Source organism: Paroedura picta, chromosome 11, assembly GCF_049243985.1.
Source record: "Paroedura picta isolate Pp20150507F chromosome 11, Ppicta_v3.0, whole genome shotgun sequence".
Classification (NCBI taxonomy): domain Eukaryota; kingdom Metazoa; phylum Chordata; class Lepidosauria; order Squamata; family Gekkonidae; genus Paroedura; species Paroedura picta.
This window is the reverse complement of record NC_135379.1, coordinates 43,351,272-43,377,917: the sequence shown is the minus strand read 5'-3', so window position 1 is coordinate 43,377,917 and position 26,646 is coordinate 43,351,272. Positions and strand designations below refer to the sequence as shown.

The 26,646-nt window shown below is 45.1% G+C and overlaps 1 protein-coding gene across 2 annotated transcripts in view; it reads right to left on the bottom strand.

The window, feature by feature from the left end:
- The window catches only part of VPS41 (VPS41 subunit of HOPS complex), a 117,834-nt gene that overhangs the window by 37,310 nt on the left and 53,878 nt on the right, over positions 1-26,646 (bottom strand). For both annotated transcript variants that reach the window (XM_077303547.1, XM_077303548.1), the window contains exons 8-11: positions 13,159-13,278; positions 10,817-10,963; positions 9,643-9,709; positions 3,552-3,649 (exon numbers count right to left, since the gene is read on the bottom strand). In XM_077303547.1, the coding sequence (XP_077159662.1) occupies positions 3,552-3,649; positions 9,643-9,709; positions 10,817-10,963; positions 13,159-13,278 (432 nt within the window). The remainder of the gene's footprint in view (positions 1-3,551; positions 3,650-9,642; positions 9,710-10,816; positions 10,964-13,158; positions 13,279-26,646) is intronic.

The following is a 26,646-nucleotide window of genomic DNA, read 5'->3' as shown; positions in this document are numbered from 1 at the left end:
TAAGAGGCTTGATGATTATCATGGGAAGGACCTATTGCCTTCCTTTGGCATACCCTGAACCTGATGACCAACAAGAGAGCATAAATGTTTTGTTGTTGTTGTTGTTTTGTGGCTGGAACTCTCTGCAGCCTTTGGAATGTTACGTCCTTAGGCCCACTGAAATTTTGAAACTGGAAATACAAAAACAGTCAGAGAACTGGCAGGGTGAGTGAAAGTAGCTTTGGCAGAGATGCAGGGTGTCACTGTTTGGCAGCCTGCATTTCCCAGCCTGTGGCTCCAGACACAAAGGTGGGTCTCAGTTTTTCCCCGTTTAATGGATTTGTGAATCCTTTTTATTAAGTGGGCCACCTTACCAAGTAACTTCTGAGCCACCATACAAGAAGGCTGGGAACCACTGGGATAAGCAATCCCTTCTGGGTAGCTAGGAATCACCAGGAACTCTATGGTAAGACCTTCCTGTAACTAGGTGAGGCCTTATTTTTCTCCCAATGCAGTTTCAGTGGCAGCAGGCTTTGAGACTCGTCGGGTAGAGAAAAGTGGCATATAAGAACCAACTCTTCTTCTTCTGGCACCTGAGAGTGGGGCAGCCTCCATCTCCAATGGGGGCCTGGCAACCCTAGCTCTGGGCAGGATCACGGCCCCCACTCAGGAAGTGTAATACCATCAAGTCCTCTAAAAGTTTGACATTAGAGGGTTTTAATCTCTGCCAGAGCAGCAGGTGCTGGGGGAGTGTGCTCAACTCTCCAAGTCCTTGGCTTCTGCCTTAGTTTCTGTGCAGGGGCATATCCTCAGCTGTGCATTCTTAGGTATGACCCCCCCCCCCTCCACAGGGGTCAGGCTGTTCAGCAACTGGACACATCCAGCTGCTTATGCTTACTTGCACTCTTTTCTGCCTCCAAAACTGACTGTTTGATATAAAGGCCGACGGCGACCACAAAGGCAATAAAGGAATATATTTTATTGGAGCAGTTTCTAGTGCTGCCTGTACACTTCTGGGTTTCAGCAGACAGAATGCAAAATCTCAAGCAACACTGGTTACAAAAGATCCCCAAACTTTTCCAATGGATTTGTAAAGCTATTGCAATAGGAACAGGGGGGAAATATCAACCAGAAAACAATTATCTACCAGTCTAAAATCCAAAATTAATAGTTTGGAATGCCAGGTACCCATCGTTTTCTTTTAAAGTAAAGGTCTCTTATTAAAAGCAGAAAACAGGTTATACAACAAAATTCGAGTTTACTGACATGTGACCGGGAGTGGCGGGTGATGCCGGCACACTTTTCTCCATCATCTCCATGACTGGAGCCTGCATCTCAAAAACACAACATCTGAAGAGCTTTGAGACATCACTGAGGGGGGTCACCAGCACCAGATACTTCCTGCCTATCGTCACGTTTCCACGAGAATTCATATATGATCACAAATGCCATTTAGTTTCAGCTACATAGCTGGGGGATTTTTATCACATGTTTTAGATATACTTCATGCATTTAGGGGCTTGAATAGCTCTCGTTAAGTTCTCCCTAACTCTCTGGAGCGTGCCATGTACTGTTAAAGAAAAGTACGTGCAAATCATGCATTTCAGAGAGGACACGGACCAAACGTTCATCGCCTTGATCCTATTTATTAATTACTTCCCGCTATTGCCCCCTCCCACTTATCAGCTCGCCCCCTCTCTAGCCAGATCAGCTTGATATCTTTTCTCAGACTCGCTCACAGAGAGGAACTGTGATATTAGTTCTCTCGGGAGAAGCTTGCACAAACACCTTTGTTCCGTTCTTAAAAATAATAAAAAATAATAATCTGGCTGTCCTGCAAGAGGGCTAGAAAGCTGACCCTATTGATTTCAATAGGTTTTAGCCTTACCTTGAGCCAATGGCCTTTCATCGCCTAGCAACAGTGTGCACCCAGTCGCTCAAGGTTACTATAGCAATGGACTGTCTAATGCTGGTTGGCTATCAAGGAGATGATCAAGAGCATCTGCCACTCTGAATGCTGCAACTTCAAGGGCTCCCCCCCCTTCTTCTTCTTCTTCCTTCTCCCCTCCTTTCATTTTGTGTTGCAGAACGAATGTGTCATGAAGACACAAGAGATTCATTTGGGTGAAGAGCTGGTGGTGCAATATATTCTCTTAGTTGAGCAGGTATCACTGCGGCAAGAGAACCCAGCAGTGGCTCTCACCACATCGCTTATGGTGGCCTTTGTGATTTCCAGGACCGATAGGTAATTGTCCATGCGCCAGCCCCTCAATCTGGGTTTCATCCCTCCTCTCCATCATGCCAATGGATTAACGAAAAGGAATCAAATAACTCCCAGGCAATGTGCTACTTGCTGTTGCTTACAAAGGTTCAAGCCACAGAGTGAAGAGTTTGCACTGTGGAAGCTAAAAAAGCAAAGCCAGGGTAGTGTAGCAATTACGAGATCTGGGAGATTGAGACTCAACCCCCCCCCCCACTCTTAACCTAAGAGAGCCAGTTTGGTGTAGTGGTTAGGAGTGCGGACTTTGAATCTGGCGAGCCCAGTTCAATTCTGCACTCCCCTACATGGAGCCAGCTGGGTGACTTTGGGCTTGCCACAGCACTGATAAAGCTATTCTGATTGAGCAGTAAGATCAGGGCTCTCTCAGCCTCACCTCCCTCACAGGGTGTCTGTTGTGGGAAAAGGAAAGGGAAGGTGAACATAAGCCGCTTTGAGACTCCTTCAGGTAGAGAAAAGTGGCATATAAGAACCAACTCTTCTTCTTCTAACCTACCTCACAGTCTGGTTGGGAGGATACAAGGGAGAACCAGGGAATGATGATGTAAGCTGTTTTGGGTCTCCGCTGGAGATAAAAGCGGGGTATAAATATCCAGATGTATGTGGCTATATTAGGCCTTCCTTGCTTGACTACTAGAAAACAGTAGTCTACCAACAGCACAGCTGGTCTAGGCATCCAGGCCAACAAGCAGCCCCATGGATTCCCTTCTAGAAAATTCCTCTAGTTTTCACTGCCTCAGCCAAACTTCCTCATTGGCTCCAGCCACATCACATGACGGAATAAAATATAGCAACAAGGTGTTGCTGTTGGGGTTCCATCCAGAGCACAGATGGATCCCTGCAAAGGGGCTGAGATTGTTATGTCAAATGAGCAGCACAACAACAATCTCCGGGGTACTTCCTCAATAAGAGAGTGAGCTCTGGGTTGGGAAATACCTGGACACTTTGGGGGTGGGGCCAGGGGTGGGTGGGATTTGTGGTGGGGAGGGGCCTCGGAGGAGTATAATGCTATGGGGCCACCCTCCGAAGTAGCCATTTTCTCCAGGGGAACTGATCTCTGTTGCCTGGAGATGAGGTATTATTCCAGGGCATCCCTAGGTCCCACCTGGGGACTGGCATACCTATTCCTCAAGATCGGGACCAACCTGGGATCATTTTGGACTAATTCTCAAGCAAGTATGAGGATGGATGCTGCCCAAAGGCACATGAAACATTTACAAATAAACCAAGTGGTGTTTTAATGGCTTTTAAATGTTGGCATTTGGCTACACGTATATATATGAGAGCCACTTACTGTTTTCTCCAAAACCTCCTTTACATAGGAAAGCACAACAAGCTGGTCACAGAGAGGTGCGACCCCACTGATGTGAAATTCGGTGTTGAATTGGGAAACTGTCAAGAACAAGAAGAAGAAGCAGGCGTTCACTTTAACACAGTAAATGAGTTACCCTCAAAAGACAACATTCACATATCAGGCCATTAAATGCATCATGCACGGAGCACGTTAAAGGAAGGACTGCACACTGGTATTCCTTTGTGACTCTTGAGAGCCAGCATGGTTTAGTGGTTAAGAGCAGCAGCCAGGTTTGGTTTCCTACTCCTCTACATGCAGCCAGCTGGCTGACCGTGGGCCGGTCACAGTTCCCTCAGAGCTCCCTCAGCTCCACCCACCTCCCAGGGTGTCTGTCATGAGGAGAGGAAGGGAAGGCGATTGTAAGTTGCTCTGAGACACATGAGACCTACTGGGTGCCCTTGGGCTAGTCCCAGTCCTCTCAGAGCTCTCTCAGCCCCTCCCACCTCACAGGGTGTCAGTTGTGGGGAGAGGAACGAAAGGCAACTATAAGCCTCTTTGAGACTCCTTCGAGTAGTAAAAAGCAAGGGACAAAAAAAAAGAGCTGCTCTTTCTCTCCTTCTTAATGGACAGTGATTTCATGAAAGAGGAGGACTTTTAAATTCCTCTCCTTCCACAGAGTTGCTTTCCTGGTAATTATCACCCCTCCCCTGTATAGCTTTTATCCCCATCAAGGAAAACCCATCAGGCACTTCTAAGGACTGGCAAGCCCTTATGTCCTATTCTTCCAAACCACTTCCCTGCATGACAATCTAGCATTGCTCTTCTTGCTGTCTGAAAACAAGAACCACTTTACTTTGAGGAGGTAACTTCTGGGGTTCGGATGCCTGTGATGCCACACGCACCCCCCCCCCCCCCCCGTGCCTCCAGTCATCAAGGAGGCAGCTGCCATGATGCATTTCATTTCCTCTGTCGCCAGCACTCTCACAACAGCCCCTCGAAAACCATAGGCCTGGCTCAGGTGGAAGCACCAAGGGCAGAGGCCGTGAGTGCTGCAGAAGCAGGCAGGCTCTGGAGGGGCTGGAGAGATGTGGGAGGGAAACCTCATCCTAAAAGTCGGAGCCTGTGTTAGAGAAGGTAAGCACTTCTGCTAAGCACCTTCGGAAAGCCAGTGTGGACTAGCAGTTAAGAGCGGCAGACTCTAGTCTGGAGAACCAGATTTGATTCCCTGCTCCTCCATGTGAGGCCCGCTGGGTGACGTTGGCCAATCGCAGTTCTCTCAGAACTCTCTCAGCCCCAACTCTCTCAACTGCCTCTGAAACACAAGTCCCTTCTAGCCAATTGCAGTGAGCCAACTTCAACTGCTGATCTAGCAAATATCTTCTGAAGAAGAGAGAAGAGCTTTTTTGTTCTTCACTTGTGGTGCAGGGTGGCATAGCAGCCAACATGCTGTCTGAAGCTCTGTCCATGAGGCTGGGAGTTCAATCCCAGCAGCCGGCTCAAGGTTGACTCAGCCTTCCATCCTTCCGAGGTCGGTAAAATGAGTATACAGCTTGCTGTGGGGTAAACGGTAATGACTGGGGAAGGCACTGGCAAACCACCCCGTATTGAGTCTGCCATGAAAACGCTGGAGGGCGTCACCCCAAGGGTCAGACATGACTCAGTGCTTGCACAGGGGATACCTTTACCCTTTACTTTTTACTATCCAAAGGAGTCCAAAAGCGGCTTGCAACTGCCTTCCCTTCCTCTCCCCACAACAGACACCCTGTGAGGTAGGTGAGGCTGAGAAAACTCTGAGAGAATAGTCACTGGAACAACAGATGCCCAAGCAGAGGCATTTTACATATCTAGAACGCAAGCAAGACAAGTGGTGCTGGGGAGGGGGGGGAGAGAACAAAAGGGAAAGACTCAACAAGCGAGTTGTCTACCCAGGGGCAACTTTCACAGGTCGAACCCGATCAGATGACATGCCTCTATTTTCTTAAGGCAAACCCAGCAAGATTCCTCAGTTGTCCCTGAAAGCCTATTTAAACATTAGCCTCAACACCAGCCTGTTTAAGGGTTCTGTTTTCTTTCCCTGATGCTGCAGCTAGATTTAGAAAGGACTAACAGGGCCATTCACTCGCTTATTGTTCTAGGAAGACTACGACAGCATCACCACAGAACAAGACAGGGGGGAAGCGATGCTTTACAATACGGCGCTCCAGAGGTAATAAAACTTAAAAGGCCAGTGCGCGGGTGTTTTTCCCTCGCCAAGCAGGGAGCCGACATAAAATACACTTATACACCAAAATGGAATATACTGTTAGTGCGCCATAAGGACTTGTGCTGCGTCAGGCCACAACAATTCAAGTGCAACAGTTAACTTTAAGTGCAAATTATTAGCTATTGTGGCAGACTGTCAGATTCTGTGGGAGGTAACCGAGTAGACCGAGGACATCTGTCTCTCTCTGTCATGAGCAGAGCCCTTAAATAAAAGAGAGACACCCTACGAAGACTAGATAGCCAGAAATCCGATAGGAACCATCTATCCAGACACCTGGAATTGAGGGGACAATTCTCCTTCGGCAGCAAACTCACACAATCAAGAGAATTTAGTCTAATCTGCCAAACACGACAATAATTGGTGGAGTAACTCATCCAACATCCCCAGCTCCCAATTTTCTTGCGCAGGCCTTCAGGACATGCATAGAAAACATTGTTGCTGTTTCCTAGGTATATTTTTTGGAATGGAAAAGAAATACAAGCATGATCCCCCCCCCCTCCCCAGTTTATAGTTCACTGAAAAGATTCACAGCCAATTATATGAGGGTCTCAAGACTGGGCTTATTGTGCATTTGGAAACGCAATGGCCATGCAGGACCATAGAGTAAAGCAACCCATAAGGCTATAGTACTAAGGACACGTTCTTGAGAGTAAGCTCTGAGAATTAACATTAGTATACCTTACTCTGCGAGAGTCATGCCTTTAAGTTGTGACTGTGCTCCTAAGTCAGGATTTTATACGTGGACTAGCTGCAGCTCTCCAGGTTGTCAGACAGAGATCATCTTTGACCTGATGGAGATACAAGGATCGAACCTTCTGCAAACCAAGCAGATGATCTGTCGCTGAGTCACAGCCCCTCCCTGATTGAGCTGTGACTCAGTGGTCAAAGCAGAACTTCCCAAGTTCAGTCCCCAGCATCTCTGGAGAGCTGCTGCCAGTCTGTTCATGTCCCCAGGGGTGATGTTAGCAATGGAAAGTTCCAGTGGGAAACTCCCAGAAAGGGGCAGATCTTCTGTGTTCCCCAAACCCCGGAGAATTATAAGAAATGCTGAAGGTAGATTCAGGTAGATAGCCATATTGGTCTGAAGCAACAAAACAAAGTTTGAGTCTAGCAGCACCTTTAAGACCAACAAGGTTTTATTCAAGCTATACGAACTTTAGTGTGCATGCATACTGACAAAGTGTATCTGATGAAGTAGTCTGAGTGAAGCTTTGTTGGTCTTAGACAGTCTTTCTCAGATTTTTTTACCATAGAGAAACCCCTGAAACACTCTTCAGGCTTCACGAAAATCTAGAAGTAGCACAATTTTGCAGAATAAAGTTTGGAAGCAGAGTTGTGGACACGCCCACCTGGGGCTCCTCCCCTTCCCACCCCTTCCAGGCCCATCGTTAGTCATTTGGGGAAGGGTGGGTGGTCAACATGACCAAATATGGTCATATCACGATAAAAGTTTAACACATTTTAAAAATATATTAAAAATTAATTAACTTCCACTCATTTTTTTTAGAAAACCCTTTCAGGGCTGTCAAGAAACCCCAGGGTTTCACAAAACCCTGTTTGAGAAAGCCTGCTGGATGAGGCAAAAATTTGTAATGCTGAAGATGCTTGTTTGTCCAGCTACTGGTACTCTAGCGATATCTTCCTACCCTTTTCCATAGTGGGCAGTATGAATAATTTTCACAGCACTCTACAGAAACAGAGTTGGGGGTGTGGCTTATGAGCAGAAGTGCATGGGAGGGGGGGGGGCTGAAATGGAGGGGAGTCCGGAGGTGGGAGGTGTAGGCTTCCTTAAAGGACATCATAATCTGAGCATTGCGTCCTGCACAAGATTTCCAAGCAAGGGGCTGTGGAATATTATCCACATGAATGGCAATCGTTATTAAGATGTGGAAAAATGACAGCCTCTTCCAGCTCCATCCAGCCCGCCTTTAAAAAAAAAAAAAACCCGCAACATTCACGGTGTTCAGCCAAACCACAGTGCTGTGACCTGAAACCAGAATGGGAAAACCTCAAACAGATTGTTAGCAGCTAAAGTGAGATAAAGCACTGATCCTTAAATATGTAGGGAAGGACTGTAGGCTGGGGGAGGAAAGATAAAGAATCTGTCTCTACAAATACTCCACCCTTACAATATGTGCCTGGGCAGATTTATGACAGCATAGCTCTTCTTTCCTTCCCCGCTCTGCTGCTCCATTGGAACTGGGGGGGGGGGGGGGGGAGAACACGGCCAAAAAGCATCTGTCATCTACCTGTGGCTACAGAAGCCTGTACTTGAATCCACTTCACAACACACATGCAAACAACCATTTTCTGACAGAAGCTGGCACTGTGGTGGGAATCTATAATGTGTCAGAGAGAGCAGTCCCCTGAGAGATCATAACCACTGTTAACTCTCCATTCTAGCCGATGTCCCTAAACTGGCTGTCTGACATACAGAGGCAGACTACCATCTTTATGCCTGAACGTGGGTCATGCAGGGCCGGATTTTCCTATAGGCTAACTAGGCTTCAGCCTAGGGCCTCAAGATCAAGAGGGGCCTATGTTCCACATTTTTTTATAAAGGTTAGTACCAATCACAACATGTTTCATTTAACATATTGATATATATATCACAGTAATGATGTATTTTATTATCGCTCATGTAATTTACAAACTTAAAAATGGGAGGTGAAAGGGCCACATAAGTGGAATAGCCTAGGGCCTCCTTTCATGTAAATCCGGCCCTGGGGTCATGCCAGGAAATAATTCAGATGAAGCTGCTTGAATGGTGTGGTGGTTAAAGAATGGCAGACTCTAAACTGGGGTTGATTCCCCACTCCTCCACATGCAGCCAGCAGGGTGACCTTGGGCTAGTCGCAGTTCTATTAGGGCTATTCTCAGACAGCAGTGCTTTTAGAGTTCTTTCAGCCCCACCTACCACACATGGTGGCTGTTGAGGGAAGAGAAAGATATTCGTAAGCCACTTAGGAATTCCTTTGGATACTGAAATGCGAGGGTTTTTTTTTTTAAAACAGCTTTCATACTGAATCAAAACTTGGTCCCTCAAAGTCAGCTCACCAGGGTTTCAAGTGGAGGTCTTTCACATCACCTCCTGTCTTATCCTTTTAACATGGAGATGCCAGGGATTGAACCTGGGACCTTCTGCAGGCCAAGCAGATGCTCTGCCAGTAAGCCACAGCCCCTCCCCAGATACCTTCCATTTCAGTACTGCCTCCTACTCACAGGGCTTACCTCCAGCTCAGAGTAAAAGGTAAAGGTATTTCCTGTGCAAGCACCGAGTCATGTCTGACCCTTGGGGTGACGCCCTCCAGCGTTTTCATTGCAGACTCACTACAGTGTGGCCTTGCCAGTGCCTTCCCCAGTCATTACCATTTTACCGCCCAGCAGCAAGTTGGGTACTCATTTTACCGACCTCGGAAGGATGGAAGGCTGAGTCAACCTTGAGCCGGCTGCTGGGATCAAACTCCCAACCTCATGGACAGACAGCTTCAGACAGCATTTCTGCCACTTACCACTCTGCACCACAAGAGGCTCAGAGGACTATGAAGCAATTCATTTAAGACCACCCTCCTTTCAAAGGACACTTCACAGATATGGCCCTTTGATGCCAATATACCTTTCAGGGAGCCAATTTTGGGCAAAGAAAAAACATGGCCTAAAGAAATGTGTATTACTGGACTGGACTGCATGCATCCCATTACACTGCTGGAAACAAGGAAGAGATTTAAGATTCCATAATAGAAAAATAGCCAAAGGGTTACATAACTTTAACACTGAGCCCCAAAGAGCTTCCCGGACACTTCACAGCAAAACATGCTGGCCTCCTACCTATTTCCACGTAACGACTGGGTAGATCTCGCATCTCGCTGGCGTGTCGTTCTTTTACGTAGCAGATCTACAAAGCGAAATCACGGTATTAATTAATCGCTATCATTAGTCCTGGGAAACATCAAGAGCTCTGCTCTGCCTGGAGGCAAACATTCATAAGCAGGATACACATTGATGATTACCATTGGAGTTAGCGTGGCATTTTAAGGAACGGCCGTTTGACACAACATACTGTAACTTGTAAATACAGTATTGATGTTGTGACTTTGGTCCATATAGATCCTGGAAGGGTAGCCATAGCCAAAACAGCCAGGAGACCTGTGTCACCTTAAAGACTCCCAGACTCGAGGCAGCAAAATTATGCAGCCTGCCTCATCAGACCCATTGTCTTAGGAAAACAAAGTGGCCATCAGCCCTCTAGCCTTTAAGGTTCTACAACACAGTGTGTTTTGCTACAATCACGTGGCCCTCTCCCCACCCCCATTTTTACTGTTTTTTAAAATTGCAGATCAACATCAACGTTAGAAATAAAACAATGGCAATGGAAAAAATTACATGGTCATAAAAAACTCTTTGCAGACGTAAAGAACACATGACAGCACAAGATGCTTGCGGAATTTTATTACACAAAAGCAGTTTTTTCCCAGAAAGCTTAAAAAAAATTAACTTCTTTTAGCCTCTGTTCTGCCTTCCATTGGCAGTTGCGACTTTCTATCCACCACTGCCTTACTGAAAGCTGCTATTGGATAAATAGCAGCTGGCTCCTGGCTAATTGTTTTCTGTGGTCGCTAAGATCTGGCTGAATCCATTGGCCGAAATGATTGCTTCCTCACCTAGCCTAAGCAGAGTTAATGAATTCCACAAGTCTGTTTCAACAGCTCTCCAAGCGCATCGTGGGAAGACAAAGAAAGGAGTATCATCCCGCAGCCTTGCCACTACTGCACGCTCCCGGAGAAATCTGTCTGACCACTGGGCATTTGTCATTATTCCTTCTTATGAAGGTCAGCCCAATGACATTTCTATGGCAGCAGGAGTTCTCCGCACAGTAGTCAAATCAAATTCCCTTCTTTCCTCCCCCTCCTCTCCTTCCCCCTATCGCCTTTGCTTTTCAGAAATAATCCTCTGTTTGTCTGTGATAGCAGCAAGCATTTATTACAAAGACAGGTAATTGTACCTTTACTGAATTTCCCCAGCCAATAATCAGTGTTAAATTATCTTTCCAGCAAAGGCTGCAAGGATACATATCAGGACGGAGGCTTATATTGTCTCGGGGCACGTTGGTGATTCTTTGCTTCGTGATTACGTCGAGGATCTTCACACCCTAGAAGTTTAATGCATAGTAAGGAAGTCAATAGGGCAACTCATTTGCAGCCCACAATCTAAAAATACCGGCTATATGTGGCTATGCTGGGGGAAGGGGATACATTGACATGGAAGGAGCACAGAAGGGAGCCTGCTGCGTAGAACATGAGTAGCTGGTATGTCCCTTCTGCAGCAAGCAACCATTTTGGCTTTGAAAGTACATGCATAAATCGGGCACTGGCAATGAATTCTGCAGGCACTGTATGCTACCAGATACACAGACGCCAGATGTTCAGGAGCCAATTCTGCTGTAACTCTGTAGCTTTTTCTGTTTGTTTTTAAGAGTAAAGGATTATTCCCCCACCTGTTCTTCTGTTTAAAAGTGAGGAGAAATAACTTATGGAATCTCATAAACCTTCCAGTTATTAGTGTCTCACCAAACTCCTAGCTAACTTTCTCCATAACCATTAGTGGTTCTACTATGGAAATGTAGCTACAAATATTGTTCTTGGGGAATTTTTGCTCCCCCCCCCTTCTCTTCAGAGTGACACAATTAAAGCATGTTGTTTTCAACCATCTTCTGGGAATGTGACAGGTGAAGAGCAGTCTCCCTGGAGAGTTACTCAGAATATTTATCAATGGTTGAGATCCAGCAAACAGATGGTACAATCCACTCTGATGCCTGCCTGGTACAGATGCAATTTTATGCCAACATTGTCCATTTAAGCCTAGATTTCTCTACTCAACATTGGTATCAACAGGCTAATTGGTTTCTTCGCCTTTTAGATTGCCAGTTTTATTTATTATATTAGTTAGTTAGTTTGTTTATTTATTGCATTTATATACCACCCTTCCCTAAGGCTCAGGGTGGTTCACATGGAATGTAAACAAAGAACAGTACATCAAATTCCAGTTCTGTGGAGTGGTTTCTCACACTCTTCCTTCACTTATTTGGAGGCTGTGTACTTCCTTCACTGGAAAAGAACAGATCAAACTGACCAAAGCCTGAAGGCAATATGTAGAAACTAGTCAGGGTTGGGTTTTGGGGGATTTTTTTAAAGGGAACCTGCAAGAGCTGAACCCAAAAGCAGCTGACAAGATGCTCCACCAAGCTGAGGTAAAGCAGGCAAATCCTGGAAGCTCCCTAATCAGTCTGTGGACTTCTGTGAGGCCTTCTCTTTTCCTGGCACACAGAGCGAGATCCAGATTAAATCTTCCACCGGTGGAAAGGGCAGGGTAGTTTACAGCATTTTCATCAACTGGCCTCTCATGCTGGAACTGAGGGTCCCCTGCCCTTCATAACCAGCATTTGGGGGACAACAGTGAGGCTACAGAAGGGGAGAGACAGGAACATTCTGTTTCCTAGGCCAAAGTGCCTTGTGCGAGTGGAAAAATTAGTTTGTACCAAGCCCTGGGGTTAAAAAATAAAAATAACAACAGCTACATGGCAGCACACCTACCCCCACATAGCACTATCTGTAAGGTTCACCCCAGGCCTCACCTTTCACGGACAGAAAGGATACTGTATTATAAGTCTCACAAGAAATCAAATGTGGTAGTAAGCTTTGCTCGGGACAGAGAGCTGATCTGAAGATGATGCTTCTGACCCCTTCTTTAGCCTGATCTCACCACAGTGGATCCTCTTCCTAGACCCCTTCCAGCAGACCTGAGGCATGCTGTGACCAAAGGCAGCATGCTCATTTTCTAAATAAATAGCAAAGCTTGGATTCTAGTACACAGCTGAGGTTTGGGAATACTGACAGGCAGTTGGACCACAATAAGACCAAGGTGGCAATGCCACCTCTGAAACGTCTACCGAACTTCATATGTAACTAATCCTTCCTGAAAAATGGCGGCTCAGAACTAAACCTGCACTTTTGAGGGGGCAGGCAGGGAAGAGAGGTATAATGTCCTAACTGTTCCCAGTCAACTTACTTATGCACAGATGAAGGTGTATGAGCCAACTTGGGCATCAAGGAAAGAGACAGAAGCAAGTTCAAGCAAACACCTTCCCCTTGATTGATGGGTCTTTGTCAATTTTTAATAGTCCTCCTTTTGCCAGGCCAGATATAGTAAATCAGGACCATTAGGAAAGAGGTGGCTGAACATGACCCATAAAAATGACCGCCTCCAAGAAAATGGAAACATTTGAAGACAATCCTGTCCAATGACATCAGGGAACTAGCAAAGGTAGACAAGCCCTGAAATACCTACCATATTATTGGCCCAAGCAATTAGGTTTCCTTTCCACTTAACATTCCTTATAGTTCCCTCTCCCTCATGTAAAACGGAAGGCTTCCATCTGCTCATCCAGGTCTTTTCATATAACAATAACTAGGAGGAAGAGACACACACAAATATCACACTGTGATAAGGACAGGTGCAAAAAAGAACAATTTGCCATTAAATGTCCTCACGAGAGAAGGCAGAACAAGGTGATGCTAAAAAAAAACATCAGTGATAAGCAAAGCTTCTAGTTTATTACAAAGCAACTTGTGAGGCAAAACATGAAGAAAAAGCCATAATGGTATAGTGTTTAGAGTATAGGTGTAGGAGACACAGGCTTGACATCCCTCTCTGCCCTAAAAACTTGCTAGGTGACCTTGGGCCAGTCACCTTCTCCTCCTATCCTATCTCACAGTTGTTGTTTTTTTCCTTTTGAAGATAAAATGGAGGTGGAGAGAACCATGTTGTAAACAGTTTTGTGCATCCATCAGGGAGACAAGATCAAAATGCTTAAATAAATAATTGGGTGGCAATTATGAGACCGTGGTGACAGTGGAATTGAACCACAAGGAGAACTGTTTGGTATGTTATCAGAAAGCAATACTTCCTGTCGTTGGTGAAGGATGCATTTACCCCCCAACCATAAAGATGGCCTTGGTGCTTCACCGCGTGGAGAAAGAACTGTGTAAACTAGGTACCCCATGCACTTGGGTGTTCTCACAAGCATCCGGTTCATACATGAAACTGTTTCTTTCACTACTTTTCCACCCACAGAAGAAAGTGGCCTGAAGGTTGGTGAAGTGGAAATATAAGCCAAAACCTGGTTCATGTACTTAGGACATCCAAACTGGCTTGTAACCTACTACACTAGATCAAGGTCCTCTCAAATTAAAAAAAAGAGAAATCAGGAAATGAATATAAATCCAATGATACAGACTTTGCTTAAAGGGGCTTTTTAGTTAAGATTCACAAAAAGTGCCTATTATACATATAACCACAAGATGGTACCAAAGGACAGATATTCCAATTGGAAAAGTTCAGAAAACAAAGTTTTAAAATTTATTACAGTAAGTCGTTTAGCAGAAAGTTAGTAGAAGAAAAACTACAACATAAAAGGAAGATCTGCTCCACAATGGAACAGAAGCTCTGGGAATTAAATCAGCTGAATCTCACTGATTATGACAAAACTACATTTTGTAGCCATAGGAATAAATCATGTTAAATAAATGGTCGTGTTTAAATGGGTTGGGTTCTCTGTAAGGTAAGGATAAGAAGCCAAGAAATGGAATAATCTATATACTAGTGGGAAAGTATTTACTACTTTAGCATCTATCACATCAAGATACTACATCACATGAAGGCTAGGGGTAATAAAACACAGGGTGGGATCTAGCCAGCTTTTTCACTCAATCTTATCCAGTTCCCCCTTTATACCATCCCCCAAATCACATTGCTTTTGTATACCACAATCTGCATCATGGGCTTTTTGGGCTGGTCAAAATGGTGCCTCCTTCCTTTTCCACCAATAGAAAAGCTGGTTGGATCCAACCCGCAATAAAGAATTCTTGATGCTGATCTCATATCTATTGCCTCTAATAACTGAGAAGCAGGACTAATTTGGAACAGTGCACTGGTTTCAGAATGTGTATATTTATTTCAGTGTTTTAAACTACCTTGAATCAGCCTATGAATAAATGTCGTATCTGTAGCCCTGGACAGATATAGTGTCCACATGGTAAGAAATATTCAAGAAGTCCTGCTCAGAATATCAATGCTCAGAAACCTTGGGAGGGAGGGACTGAAAAGCTTGATGAAAAAACAAAATTAATGTGATAACAAGTTGGATCCAGCCAGCTTTCCTGCTGGTATAAAATGAAAGAAAGTCTCCCTTTGACCACTGGAGAGAGCTCTGTGGAGAATCATGGAACCAATATGTGCAAAAGCTACATGACTACAGTAGGGAGACCTGGATGAATAAAAAAGCAGGCTGGATTCAACCTGAAGACTTTTTTTACAGAATCAAATTATACCAAGACAGAACTAAACAAGCTTTTGAGTTATGGAAAACTCTCTATCCTGAATTACAAACAAGGATTTTAAAAAGTAGCCATCCATTCCGATACGCTTAAGCTTCAGATGGCACCAATACGGTGAAAAATATATTTGAATTCCTTTATTGATTTCTACTCTCCTCTGCTAAAATTTTATCTATTAAGAACACTTAATGGAATAAGTGGCATTAAGTCAACAGTGTGCATTCATCGGCACTGGCCTACGCACTCTGCAGCAGAACCATTAAAGAGGAGATGCGAAAAGTGGATTTGGAGGACCTGCTTGGCTGTTTCATGGCACCATTCTAAACAGAGTTATACCCTTTAATTCAATTGACTTAGAAGGGGATAAATCTGTTTCAGGCTGCGTGGTTTGGTGTATTCACCAATGCTGCGATTTTTTGCATTTAGTCATTCTTTTTTTCAAGGAAAGTCAAAGCTGGCTTTACAATGAGGGGAGGCAACGGGTTCTGGAAACCAACTGGCAGGGAAGCTTTGCTTTCATGGCCATCCCTGCCACCTCCTCCCCCAGGACCTGAGCTGCTAACGCTCTTTCTATCTCTCAGTTGTCTTGAAACAAGGCATAGCAGGCCACATGAGCCTCACTGGTTTTCCCTACCGATCGGGAGAATCTGGCCATGCTGTGATTAAAGATGTATGAGGAGTGAGAAGGAGTGTTGATTGCAGTGAGCCAAAGAGTTACAGATAGGGGGAGGGGGCACACAGGAGACTGTGGCTGGGGAAGCCATGGAACCACGTGGCCACCCTGGAGTAAAGTCATGGGATAATTACAGAATAAAGGAAGGACTTAAGGGCAACGTCAACCATTTTCATCTGACAAACGCAGCAGTTCTAAAATAGATTTAAAAGTTACACTGGATAACATACATAACCTATAAGTTATATGGGAAAATTATATTGAATAACTTAAATATAATAATAATTAAAAAATAAGCACAACTATGCCTTATGAAACACAAAGCAAATTCCACACCTAGGTCCACTTTCGGAATACTAAGTATCTTGCATAATGCAATAATGACAATAAAAATAATAATATTCAAAAATGCCTGTCGCTCCAATGTCTGAACTCATGTGATTTCAAACTCATTGAAATGCAAAGTTCTCCCCAATGTACACGTTTATCCAACAAGCACACACATTTCTGTTGGTAAATCTCTGTCCCAACATCATTAAAACATACACATCAACAAGCAAAGTCTTTTTGGACTAATTTCTTTCTGATTTCCCCTGTAAAAAAAAATTAACAGGTCTTTTGTAGTCTCTATTAAACCAATCCAAATTAAAACAGCAGCTCATGTTGTAAGTGCTTCAGCATAACTCGTTAAGAATTTAAATTTAATTATGAAATTAGTTTTAGACCAGGGCAGCTGTCATCAGTCTTCATTGTCAGCCAGCAATTTTCCAGAGAATTGTCCATTTTTCTGCTGCTAATAAGCTGTCTTTAGTCACCAAACAGAGACGGCCTCGCTGCTACTGTTATTTATTTCAGAAAATTGTGCCCTGCCTTTCTCCAAGAAGCATAGGGAAGCACACATCAGCCCACAATTTTCTGAAATAAATGATATTTTACCCTCGCAACAACTCCGTGAGGTAAGTCAGGAAGAGAGAGAATGAGTGAATGGCTCAGGGTCCCCCTGGTGATCTTCATAGCCAAGTGGCCATGTGAAACTGGGTCTTCTAGATGCTTCTAGCCAGGACCCCGTACTACGGCAGTCACCTCTTGGTGCAGTTACTTGGGTCTCAGAAAAATATACATGCATAATCTTTAAGAATGAGCGAGGCCTCCTGAGGTTCAAATGTCCAGGGTCCTTCATCCAAATAGGTACAACTGAACTAGTTGGGTACAGAACTTTTACACTAGGATGGTTCTTGATAGGCCCAGTTGACAAAAAAAAGTTAACATTTAGGGCTCCATCCAGACATAATGGCAGCAGTATGAACTGGGAAGTCCACTGTTTCCATTTTGCCTCAGCCACCCAACGAACCATGGCCTGAGGCAAGGCACTGTTCTTTTGTGGGGATAACAATATCTGGTTGCTTGGTGGGACCATTCTAAGGCCAGCTGGCATCTCACATGCCAAGCTCCTTGGGCACTTGGCAGGAGCTATATAAACACTAACATCTGGAAAGTAACACATTTATCCCTACCCTCCAGTAGCAAGACTAATTTATCCTGCTCTGACCTCCCCAGCAAATGGAACACAATGGCTCTCAAAGATCTCTTATTTGTTGTTGTTATGTGCGAAGTCGTGTCCGACCAACCGCGACCCCATGGACAATGATCCTCCAGGCCTTCCTGTCCTCTACCATTCCCTGGAGTCCATTTAAGTTTGCACCTACTGCTTCAGTGACTCCATCCAGCCACCTCATTCTCTGTCGTCCCCTTCTTCTTTTGCCCTCGATCGCTCCCAGCATTAGGCTCTTCTCCAGGGAGTCCTTCCTTCTCATGAGGTGGCCAAAATATTTGAGTTTCATCTTCAGGATCTGGCCTTCTAAAGAGCAGTCAGGGCTGATCTCCTCTAGGACTGACCGGTTTGTTCGCCTTGCAGTCCAAGGGACTCGCAAGAGTCTTCTCCAGCACCAGAGTTCAAAAGCCTCAATTCTTTGACGCTCGGCCTTCCTTATGGTCCAACTTTCGCAGCCATACATTGCAACTGGGAAGACCATAGCCTTGACTAAACGCACTTTTGTTGGCAGGGTGATGTCTCTGCTTTTTAGGATGCTGTCTAGATTTGCCATAGCTTTCCTCCCCAGGAGCAAGCGTCTTTTAATTTCTTTGCTGCAGTCCCCATCTGCAGTGATCTTGGAGCCCAGGAAAATAAAATCTGTCACTATCTCCATTTCTTCCCCATCTATTTGCCAGGAATTGAGAGGGCCGGATGCCATGATCTTTGTTTTCTTGATGTTGAGTTTCAAGCCAACTTTTGCACTCTCCTCCTTCACCCGCATCAACAGGCTCTTTAGTTCCTCTTCACTTTCTGCCATTAGAGTGGTATCATCTGCATATCTGAGGTTGTTGATATTTCTCCCTGCAATCTTGATCCCAATTTGTGACTCCTCTAATCCCGCATTTCTCATGATGTGCTCTGCATACAAGTTAAATAGGCAAGGCGACAGTATACAGCCTTGCCGAACTCCTTTCTCAATTTTGAACCAGTCAGTGATTCCATGTTCAGTTCTCACTGTTGCTTCTTGACCTGCATATAAATTTCTCAAGAGACAAAAAAGATGCTCTGGTATTCCCATCTCTTTAAGAACTTGCCACAATTTGTTGTGTTCCACACAATCAAAGGCTTTAGCATAGTCAATGAAGCAGAAGTAGACGTTCTTCTGGTACTCCCTAGCTTTCTCCATGATCCAGCGTATGTTGGCAATTTGATCTCTAGTTCCTCTGCCTCTTCGAAATCCTGCCTGTACTTCTGGAAGTTCTCGGTCCACATATTGCTGGAGCCTAGCTTGTAGGATTTTGAGCATAACTTTGCTAGCATGAGAAATTAGTGCAATGGTGCGGTAGTTTGAACATTCTTTGGCATTGCCCTTCTTTGGAATTGGAATGTAAACTGACCTTTTCCAATCCTGTGGCCATTGTTGAGTTTTCCAAATTTGCTGGCATATTGAGTGTAGCACTTTTACTGCATCGTCCTTTAAGATTTTGAATAGTTCAACTGGAATGCTGTCACCACCACTAGCTTTATTGTTACTCAGACTTCCTAAGGCCCATTTGACTTCACATTCCAGGATGTCTGGCTCCAGGTCAGTAACTACCCCATTGTGGTCATCAGGGATGTTAAGCTCGCTCTTGTATAGTTCTTCTGTATAATTTTGCCACCTTTGTTTAATCTCTTCTGCTTCTGTGAGGTCCCTACCATTTTGGTCCCTTATCATACCCATCTTTGCATGAAACGTTCTCTTCATATCTCCAATTTTCTTGAAAAGATCTCTGGTCCTCCCGATTCTATTGTTTTCTTCTATTTGTTTGCACTGTTCATTTAAGAAGGCATTCTTATCTCTTCTAGCTTTTCTCTGGAATTCTGCATTCAGTTGGGTGTATCTTTCTCTTTCTCCCTTGCCTTTCACTTCCCTTCTCTCCTTAGCTATTTGTAAAGCTTCCTCAGACAGCCATTTTGATTTCTTGCATTTCTTTTTCTTTGGGATGGTTTTAGTTGCTACCTCTTGTACAATGTTGCGAACCTCCATCCATAGTTCTTCAGGCACTCTGTCTATCAGATCTAATTCCTTAAATCTATTTGTCACCTCCACTGTGTATTCGTCGGGGATATGATTTAGTTCATACCTGAGTGGCCTAGTGCTTTTCCCTACTTTCTTCAATTTAAGCCTAAATTTTGCAACAAGAAGCTCATGATCTGAACCACAATCAGCTCCTGGTCTTGTTTTTATTGACTGGATAGAACTTTTCCATCTTTGGCTGCAGAGCACATAGTCAATCTGATTTCTGTGTTGACCGTCTGGTGATGTCCATGTGTAGAGTCGTCTCTTGGGTTGCTGGAAAAGAGTGTTTGCTATGACCATTGTATTCTCTTGACAAAATTCTACCAGCCTGTGCCCTGCTTCATTTTGTACTCCAAGGCCAAACTTGCCTGTTATCCCGGTTATCTTTTGGCTTCCTACTTTAGCATTCCAATCCCCCATGATGATAAGCACATCATTTTTGGGCGTTGCTTCTAGAAGGTGTTGTAGGGCTTCATAGAACTGATCAACTTCATCCTCTTCAGCAGCAGTGGTTGGGGCGTAGACCTGGATCACTGTGATGTTGAATGGTTTGCCTTGGATTCGAACTGAGATCATTCTGTCATTTTGGGGATTGTATCCCAAGACTGCTTTTCCTACTCTCTTATTGATTATGAAGGCTACTCCATTTCTTCTGCGAGATTCTTGTCCACAGTAGTATACCTGATGGTCATCTGAATTAAATTCACCCATTCCTGTCCATTTTAGTTCACTGATTCCTAAAATGTCGATGTTCAGTCTTGTCATTTCTTGTTTAACCACGTCCAGCTTGCCTTGATTAAGATCTCTTATGCTCAGCCTCAAATATTGGGTCCTGGAATGTGACATGGGACAAATCTTCAGTGGATCTACAGTCATATAGGCAAACTCTTTCTCTCTATGGAATGCCACTGGAGTGACCCTCTAAAATGGCAAGTGGTAGATTATGTAGGTGTGCTTTAGTGAAATCATAGAATCATAGAATAATAGAGTTGGAAGGGACCTCCTGGGTCATCTAGTCCAACCCCCTGCACTGTGCAGGACTATGCAGGATCCATTCTTATAATTCACTAGAGAGCCAGTTTGGTGTACTGGTTAAGAGCAGGGGCCTCTAACTGGGTCTAATTCCACCCTCCTCCACATGGAACCAGCTGGATAACCTTGGGCTAGTCATTGTTCTGTTAGAGCTCTTCTCACAGAGTACTGTCAAACCTCTCTCAGCCCCACCAACCTCACAGGGTGTCTCTTATCAGGAGCAGAAGGTAAGGTACTCCTTTGGGAAGTAAAAAGCAGGCTATAAAACCCAACTCTTTTCACATCAGCAAGATATGCTGAAAGAGTAGGGAGAAGAAGGAAGGAACTGCCTGTAAAGGAGAGTTGTCAAAATTCCTGCTAATCCAGCATCGGTGTGGGAACTTTGGCCTAACAATGTCTGTTTAGTAAAAGTTTGGCTGCATGAAAGAGAAGACTCCTCAGGTATCCTTCTGAGAAGACAAGGTTTGCCACTAGCCTCAATACGAAGCCACGTCATGACTTTAGCCTTCATCTCCCCACATGTCAAAGTTAGGCAGATCAGAGGTGGAAAACAGATCATTCCCAGGCAATAATTAACGGTCGCTTTCTAAACCACTGACATTATTGAAGGCAGAGAGAGCCAGTTTGGTGTAGTGGTTAGGAGTGCGGACTTCTAATCTGGCGAGCCGGGTTTGATTCTGCGCTCCCCCACATGCAACCAGCTGGGTGACCTTGGGCTCACCACAACACTGATAAAGCTGTTCTGACCTAGCAGTGATATCAGGGCTCTCTCAGCCTCACCCACCTCACAGGGTGTCTGTTGTGGGGAGAGGAATGGGAAGGCAACTGTAGTTGCTTTGGGAAGTCGCTTTGAGACTCCTTCGGGTAGAGAAAAGCAGCATGTAAGAACCGACTCTTCTTCTGCTTGAGAGCTACAGCTTCTTCACAGATGCAAGTAGCAGTGCAGTCCTAAGCAGAGTTACACCTTTCTATACCCACTGACTTCAATAGACTGAGAAGGGATATCTCTACTTTAGAAGGACTCCCTGGAGAAGAGCCTAATGCTGGGAGTGATTGAGAGCAAAAGAAGAAGGGGACGACCCAGAATGAGGTGGCTGGATGGAATTGCTGAAGCAGTTGGTACAAACTTAAATGGACTTCGAGGAATGGTAGAGGACAGGAAGGCCCGGAGGATCATTGTCTACGGGGTCGCGAAGGGTCAGACACGACTTCGCACCTAACAACAACAATCTCTGCTTAGGTCTGCACAGTCGGTGGCACTGCTATTGTCTCCTTTTCCAGGCCATGGCTTCCACAGTACCTGTAGCAGCTGTTTCACAAATGCACAGCAATCCCCCTCCCCCCAAGGGCTGCTAATTCAGCTGCAATAAAGCCACCTGCACTATTTGACTGACAACTAATCAGCTCAGTTTCTCTTGTACTTACAATGCAGCCGTCTCAAGACCGAGGAACAGGGAACTTTCCCCTGAGCAGCTACCTGCGGAACACATTCTGCTCCCCTCCCCAAATTCATTTAGTTCATCTTCCACTTGGCTATAACATCGAATTGTCATTATCACAATACCCAGAACAATTTAAGCTCAACGGGAGCTAAGTGTAGAGAGAGAAGGAAAGCTGTTTCCATGAGAGGGTTGGTTCCCCCCACCCCTCCTTTGGCTGGAGAAAGTATTTTAGGGCTTTATTTCCCATAAATCCACATCAAGGCAGTCAGCATTCTCAGTACTTATATTTCAATAGCAGCGGTGGCGGCTGCAAAACCACTTCCTCGGCAATACACTTCATTCACCTATCTGTTTTCTGCTGGTAAATCTCTCTAATGCTTTGTTACAGTGCACTGGTCCTTAAGCCGCTGGGCCCATCAGCTCCTAGATGTAGAGCAGATCGTTATACAAACTAAGTAACATGACCTAAGTGGAGCGTCATAATGTGAAGTCAACACCAATGGCCGTGCCCTTCCTGTCCACTGGCTCCTAGAAGCTTGAACTCCTTAGGCAAATTGTGATCTGCTTCAAGGGTTTCTTAATTTCCAGCTCTGTAAAACGGTTCGTTTTGACCAACATGTTCAGGAATTCGATCTCTTCCTTGGAAACCAACCACAGAATTGGAATGTCAATCATAGACCACAAGCCTTCCTCGAAAGACAGCTTTCAACCCACTTGCCCCTAAACTGAACGGCTACTGTCCATGTGCTTTAGGACAGGGGTAGTCAACCTGTGGTCCTCCAGATGTTCATGGACTACAATTCCCATGAGCCCCTGCCAGTGTTTGCTGGCAGAGGCTCATGGGAACTGTAGTCCATGGACATATGGAGGACCACAGGTTGACTACCCCTGCTTTAGGACATGCTCTCCCGTTCATGCAGCCCGAAGGCAAAGCCCCAAAGACCTGATGAGAAACCTTCATTGTTATTTAGTCACATTCTGAATCCTCTTGAACACATTTTATGTCTCAGCATTGCATGGGGGAAGGCCGCTGTTTCAATCTAATGGAGCTCATCAAGCAATTAACACTTGTGCTAATTGCACGTAATCCCTGTCTTTAGAGAGCTCGGAGGAATCCTTCAGTCATGGAAATTAGAAGCCCCTTGTCCAAATGAATGTCACTGAGATGAACATTAAATGGCCCATTTTCTTCACATGCTCCTCTGCCAAACTGACGCCAAAGGTTGGTATGCCAGAATGAGTTTTAAAAGCGCAACAGCCCACTCTGAGGCTGTAAAACACTTCGAAGACTAAGTCACAGGTACGGAATAGTGTGATGTTATTTATTGTCACACAACGCATACTTTATCCTCAATGCTTTCCTCCTGCTGTGGGATAACAATAAAAGACTGAATGCCAAGGCAGGGAAGCATGGAGGGCCATGCACATGCAAGGGCTTGGTGGTGAGGAGGCCATTTTTCTTCTTCTAGTGGTAGATCCTGGCACCTTGCTGTTCCAGAGGAGCCACCTCCAATACAATGGGCTGTAACTGGAAGGGGAAACCTGAAAAGCTTCATTGAACAACTACAACGGCTTGACTTGGATAGCCCAGGTCAGCTTGATCTCATCTGATCTCAGAAGCTAAGCAAGGTCAGCCCTGGCCAGTCCTTGGATGGTGCATCACCAAGGAAGACCAAGACTGCTATGCTGTGCTAATAACAGGCCCACTCCAAATGTATTCTATTTCATTTTCTTAACGATGCCCCAACCTGGATAACCCAGGCAAGACAGATCTCATCACATCTAGGAAGCTAAGCAGAACTGAGCCTAGCTAGAATTTAGATGGGAGGCCTCCAGGGATTTGGGTGGCAGTTCTTCCAAGGAACACAAAGGGTCATGACACAGAGGCAGGCAATGGCAAACCACCTCCGAACCCTTCTTGCCTGGCTCCCACTCAGCACGCCGTACGATAAATAATTCTTAATGATCTTCCTAATTCAGTTTCAAATTCATTTTTATTTTACTGGTTGGTGCTTCATATGCTACCGTCACGTATTGTTCTGGGCACTGAATGCAGGGGAGGGGGATCTGTGTGAAATCAAATTGTGAGCAGAGTGCACTCAAAAACCAGAAACCCCTGAAGAAACTGATCTGCAGTCCCAAATGGCGTCTCCCTAACATTACCCCTCACAGGAGTTATCAGAAAACATGATGCAAGACATGGCCCTATGACCCTCCTTTAGAGATACTTGCATACACATTAAATAATGTACATCAAGGTAATTTCGATTGGGTAGCCATGTTGGTTTGTAGGATGAGAGCAAGATTTGTGTTCAGTAGAACCTTAAAGCAGTGGTCCGCAACCTTTATTAAGCTGCGGACCGGTGGGGGGAGGGTGATCCGGCTGCCGCACACACATGTCTGATCCGCACATGCGCATTTGCGCCATGCACGGCTGCAAACGCGCATGCACGACAATTTTTCGCACGTGCACAAGGTTCGTGCATGCACATTTGCAGCCACGGATGGCGCAAACGCGCATGCGTGGACCTGCCACACATGCACTGGTAGCCACGCTTCCCTCTCCCCACCCCCCACAAAAAGAATCTTGCCAGGCCGCAAGCTAATCGGCTGCTTTGGCGGCCGATTTGCTTGCGGCCTGGGAAGTTTCTCACTGCGGGGCAGGGGCGGGGAGAGGGAGCCGCGGCCCGGCCGGGTGGTTGGGGACCACCGCCTTAAAGACCAAAAAGATTCTCAGGGTATAAGGCTTCAAGAATCAAAGCTCCCCTTTGTCAGAAGTCCAGTAGCACCTTAGAAGTCAATAAGATTGGGGGGGGGGTATAAACTTTCCACAGTCAAGGGAGCTTTGACTCTTGCAAGGTTAGACCAGGGCAAGTGCTCCCTATGGCCTTTCCCAGAAGTCTGGATGGCTGCTGACATCACTAGAGCCCCCTTCCTCTGTTGCTCTAGTCTCTTTCTCCACAATCGAAGCGGTAAATGGTCAACTGATTGATTGGCTGACTCCTGCATCTTACTTCTGTGCCCATGTCTCTGAAGGGGCATGTCCTCAATTCCTCAAAGGATTCGTGGCTCTGAATGTGGAGGTTCTCCTGTGCCACCATAGCTCACAGCCATTGATAGACGTATCCTCCATGCAACTGTCTAATCCCCTGTGAAAGCTGTTTATTCCTGGGGCCATCACTACAGCCTCTGGCAGCAAATTCCACATTTTCATCATTCTCTGTAAAGTAGTATTTCCTTTTATTCATCCTGAACCGACTGACCATCAGCTTCACTGGATGCTCTCAAGGTCTAGTAGTTGAGGAGAGGGAGGAAAAATTTCTCTTTGCCAACTCTCTCCACCCCATGCATAATTTTTTAGTCTCTTTTGTTCTCCCTTAGTCATCTCTTTTATAAATTGAAAAGATCAAGCCTCTTTAGCTTTTCCGGGAAGAAGAAGAAACCAGACTCGTCAACCTTTTCTATGGAAGAAGGAGAAACCAGAGTCCTGTGGTCTTCCCCAATCTGGGAACCACTCACCAAGTGTTTATGTTGCCTATGCCAATTGGACATCTAAAGCTTTGAATTTCTTCTTACGTTCTGTGTCCATGCAAATGGTGCATCATTTAACCATTCGAACAGCCATTCATCACAGGCAGCGATTCCAAGCCAAGAAGCCACTGAGGCAATAAACGTGGACACGATTTAAGGCAAAGCATCTAACACCTGGACAGAGCTTGCCCTGGTATTTACTCTTACTCCACTTCAATGGGACCTCTCAGTATTTACTGACTGACATTTTACAGCTTACAAAGCAATCTGCCTTTCTTGTCTGGTACTCTTCATCTAACCCAACGCAACGCCAAACAGCTGACTATCCTGTTTCTAAAAATGGACTCTGCTGCAAACAGCATCCTGACAATTTAATAATTTGTCAAAGTGATCCAGCCAGTTATTATGAAGCACATATCGCGGGTTCAGAGGTAAAGGTCACTGCAAAGATAAACTGGATCTGCTGACGCTCAAAATCAGGGCAATTAAAACACACACATATATATATCTCCAAGGCAGCCCTTGGCAGACTTCACAGTAAAAATACAAATTCTTTCGCTATAGCTAAAGCTTCTAAATACTCCTCTCTTTCTCCTGCCAGGTTACTTATTTCCCAAGATCTCGCTTTCCTTCAGCCTAGGTACTTAAGAGGAGAGTGATGATCAAATTATGCACGGGGTGGAGAGAACTGACTAAGTGATATTTTTTTTCACTCTCCCAAAATACTAGAATTCAAAGGCATCCAATGAAGCTGAAGGGCAGTAGGTTCAGGGCAAACAGAGTGCAATGAAATCATGGAATTCAGTGCCAGGGGATGCAGTGATGGCCACTGGAATGAACAGCTTTCATAGGGGATTATACAGATCAATGGAGGACAAGTCTATCATTAGCCATGGTGATTGAGGGGAACCTCCACATTCAGAGGCACAAAGCCTCTGAACCCCAGAGCCAGGAAACAACATCAGGAAAAGGCCTCAGTCTCTATGCCCAGTTGTTGGCCCTCCAGGGGAACTGGCTGGCCACTGTATGTAAGATTGGAAGATGGACCATCAATTTGGTGCAAGACAAACTAAGCAATCTGAAGTGGTTTATAACATTGAACTGATCTTGCTTATTCAGGTGGGTGGCTGTGTCGGTCTGAAGCAATAGAATAAAATTCTTAATTG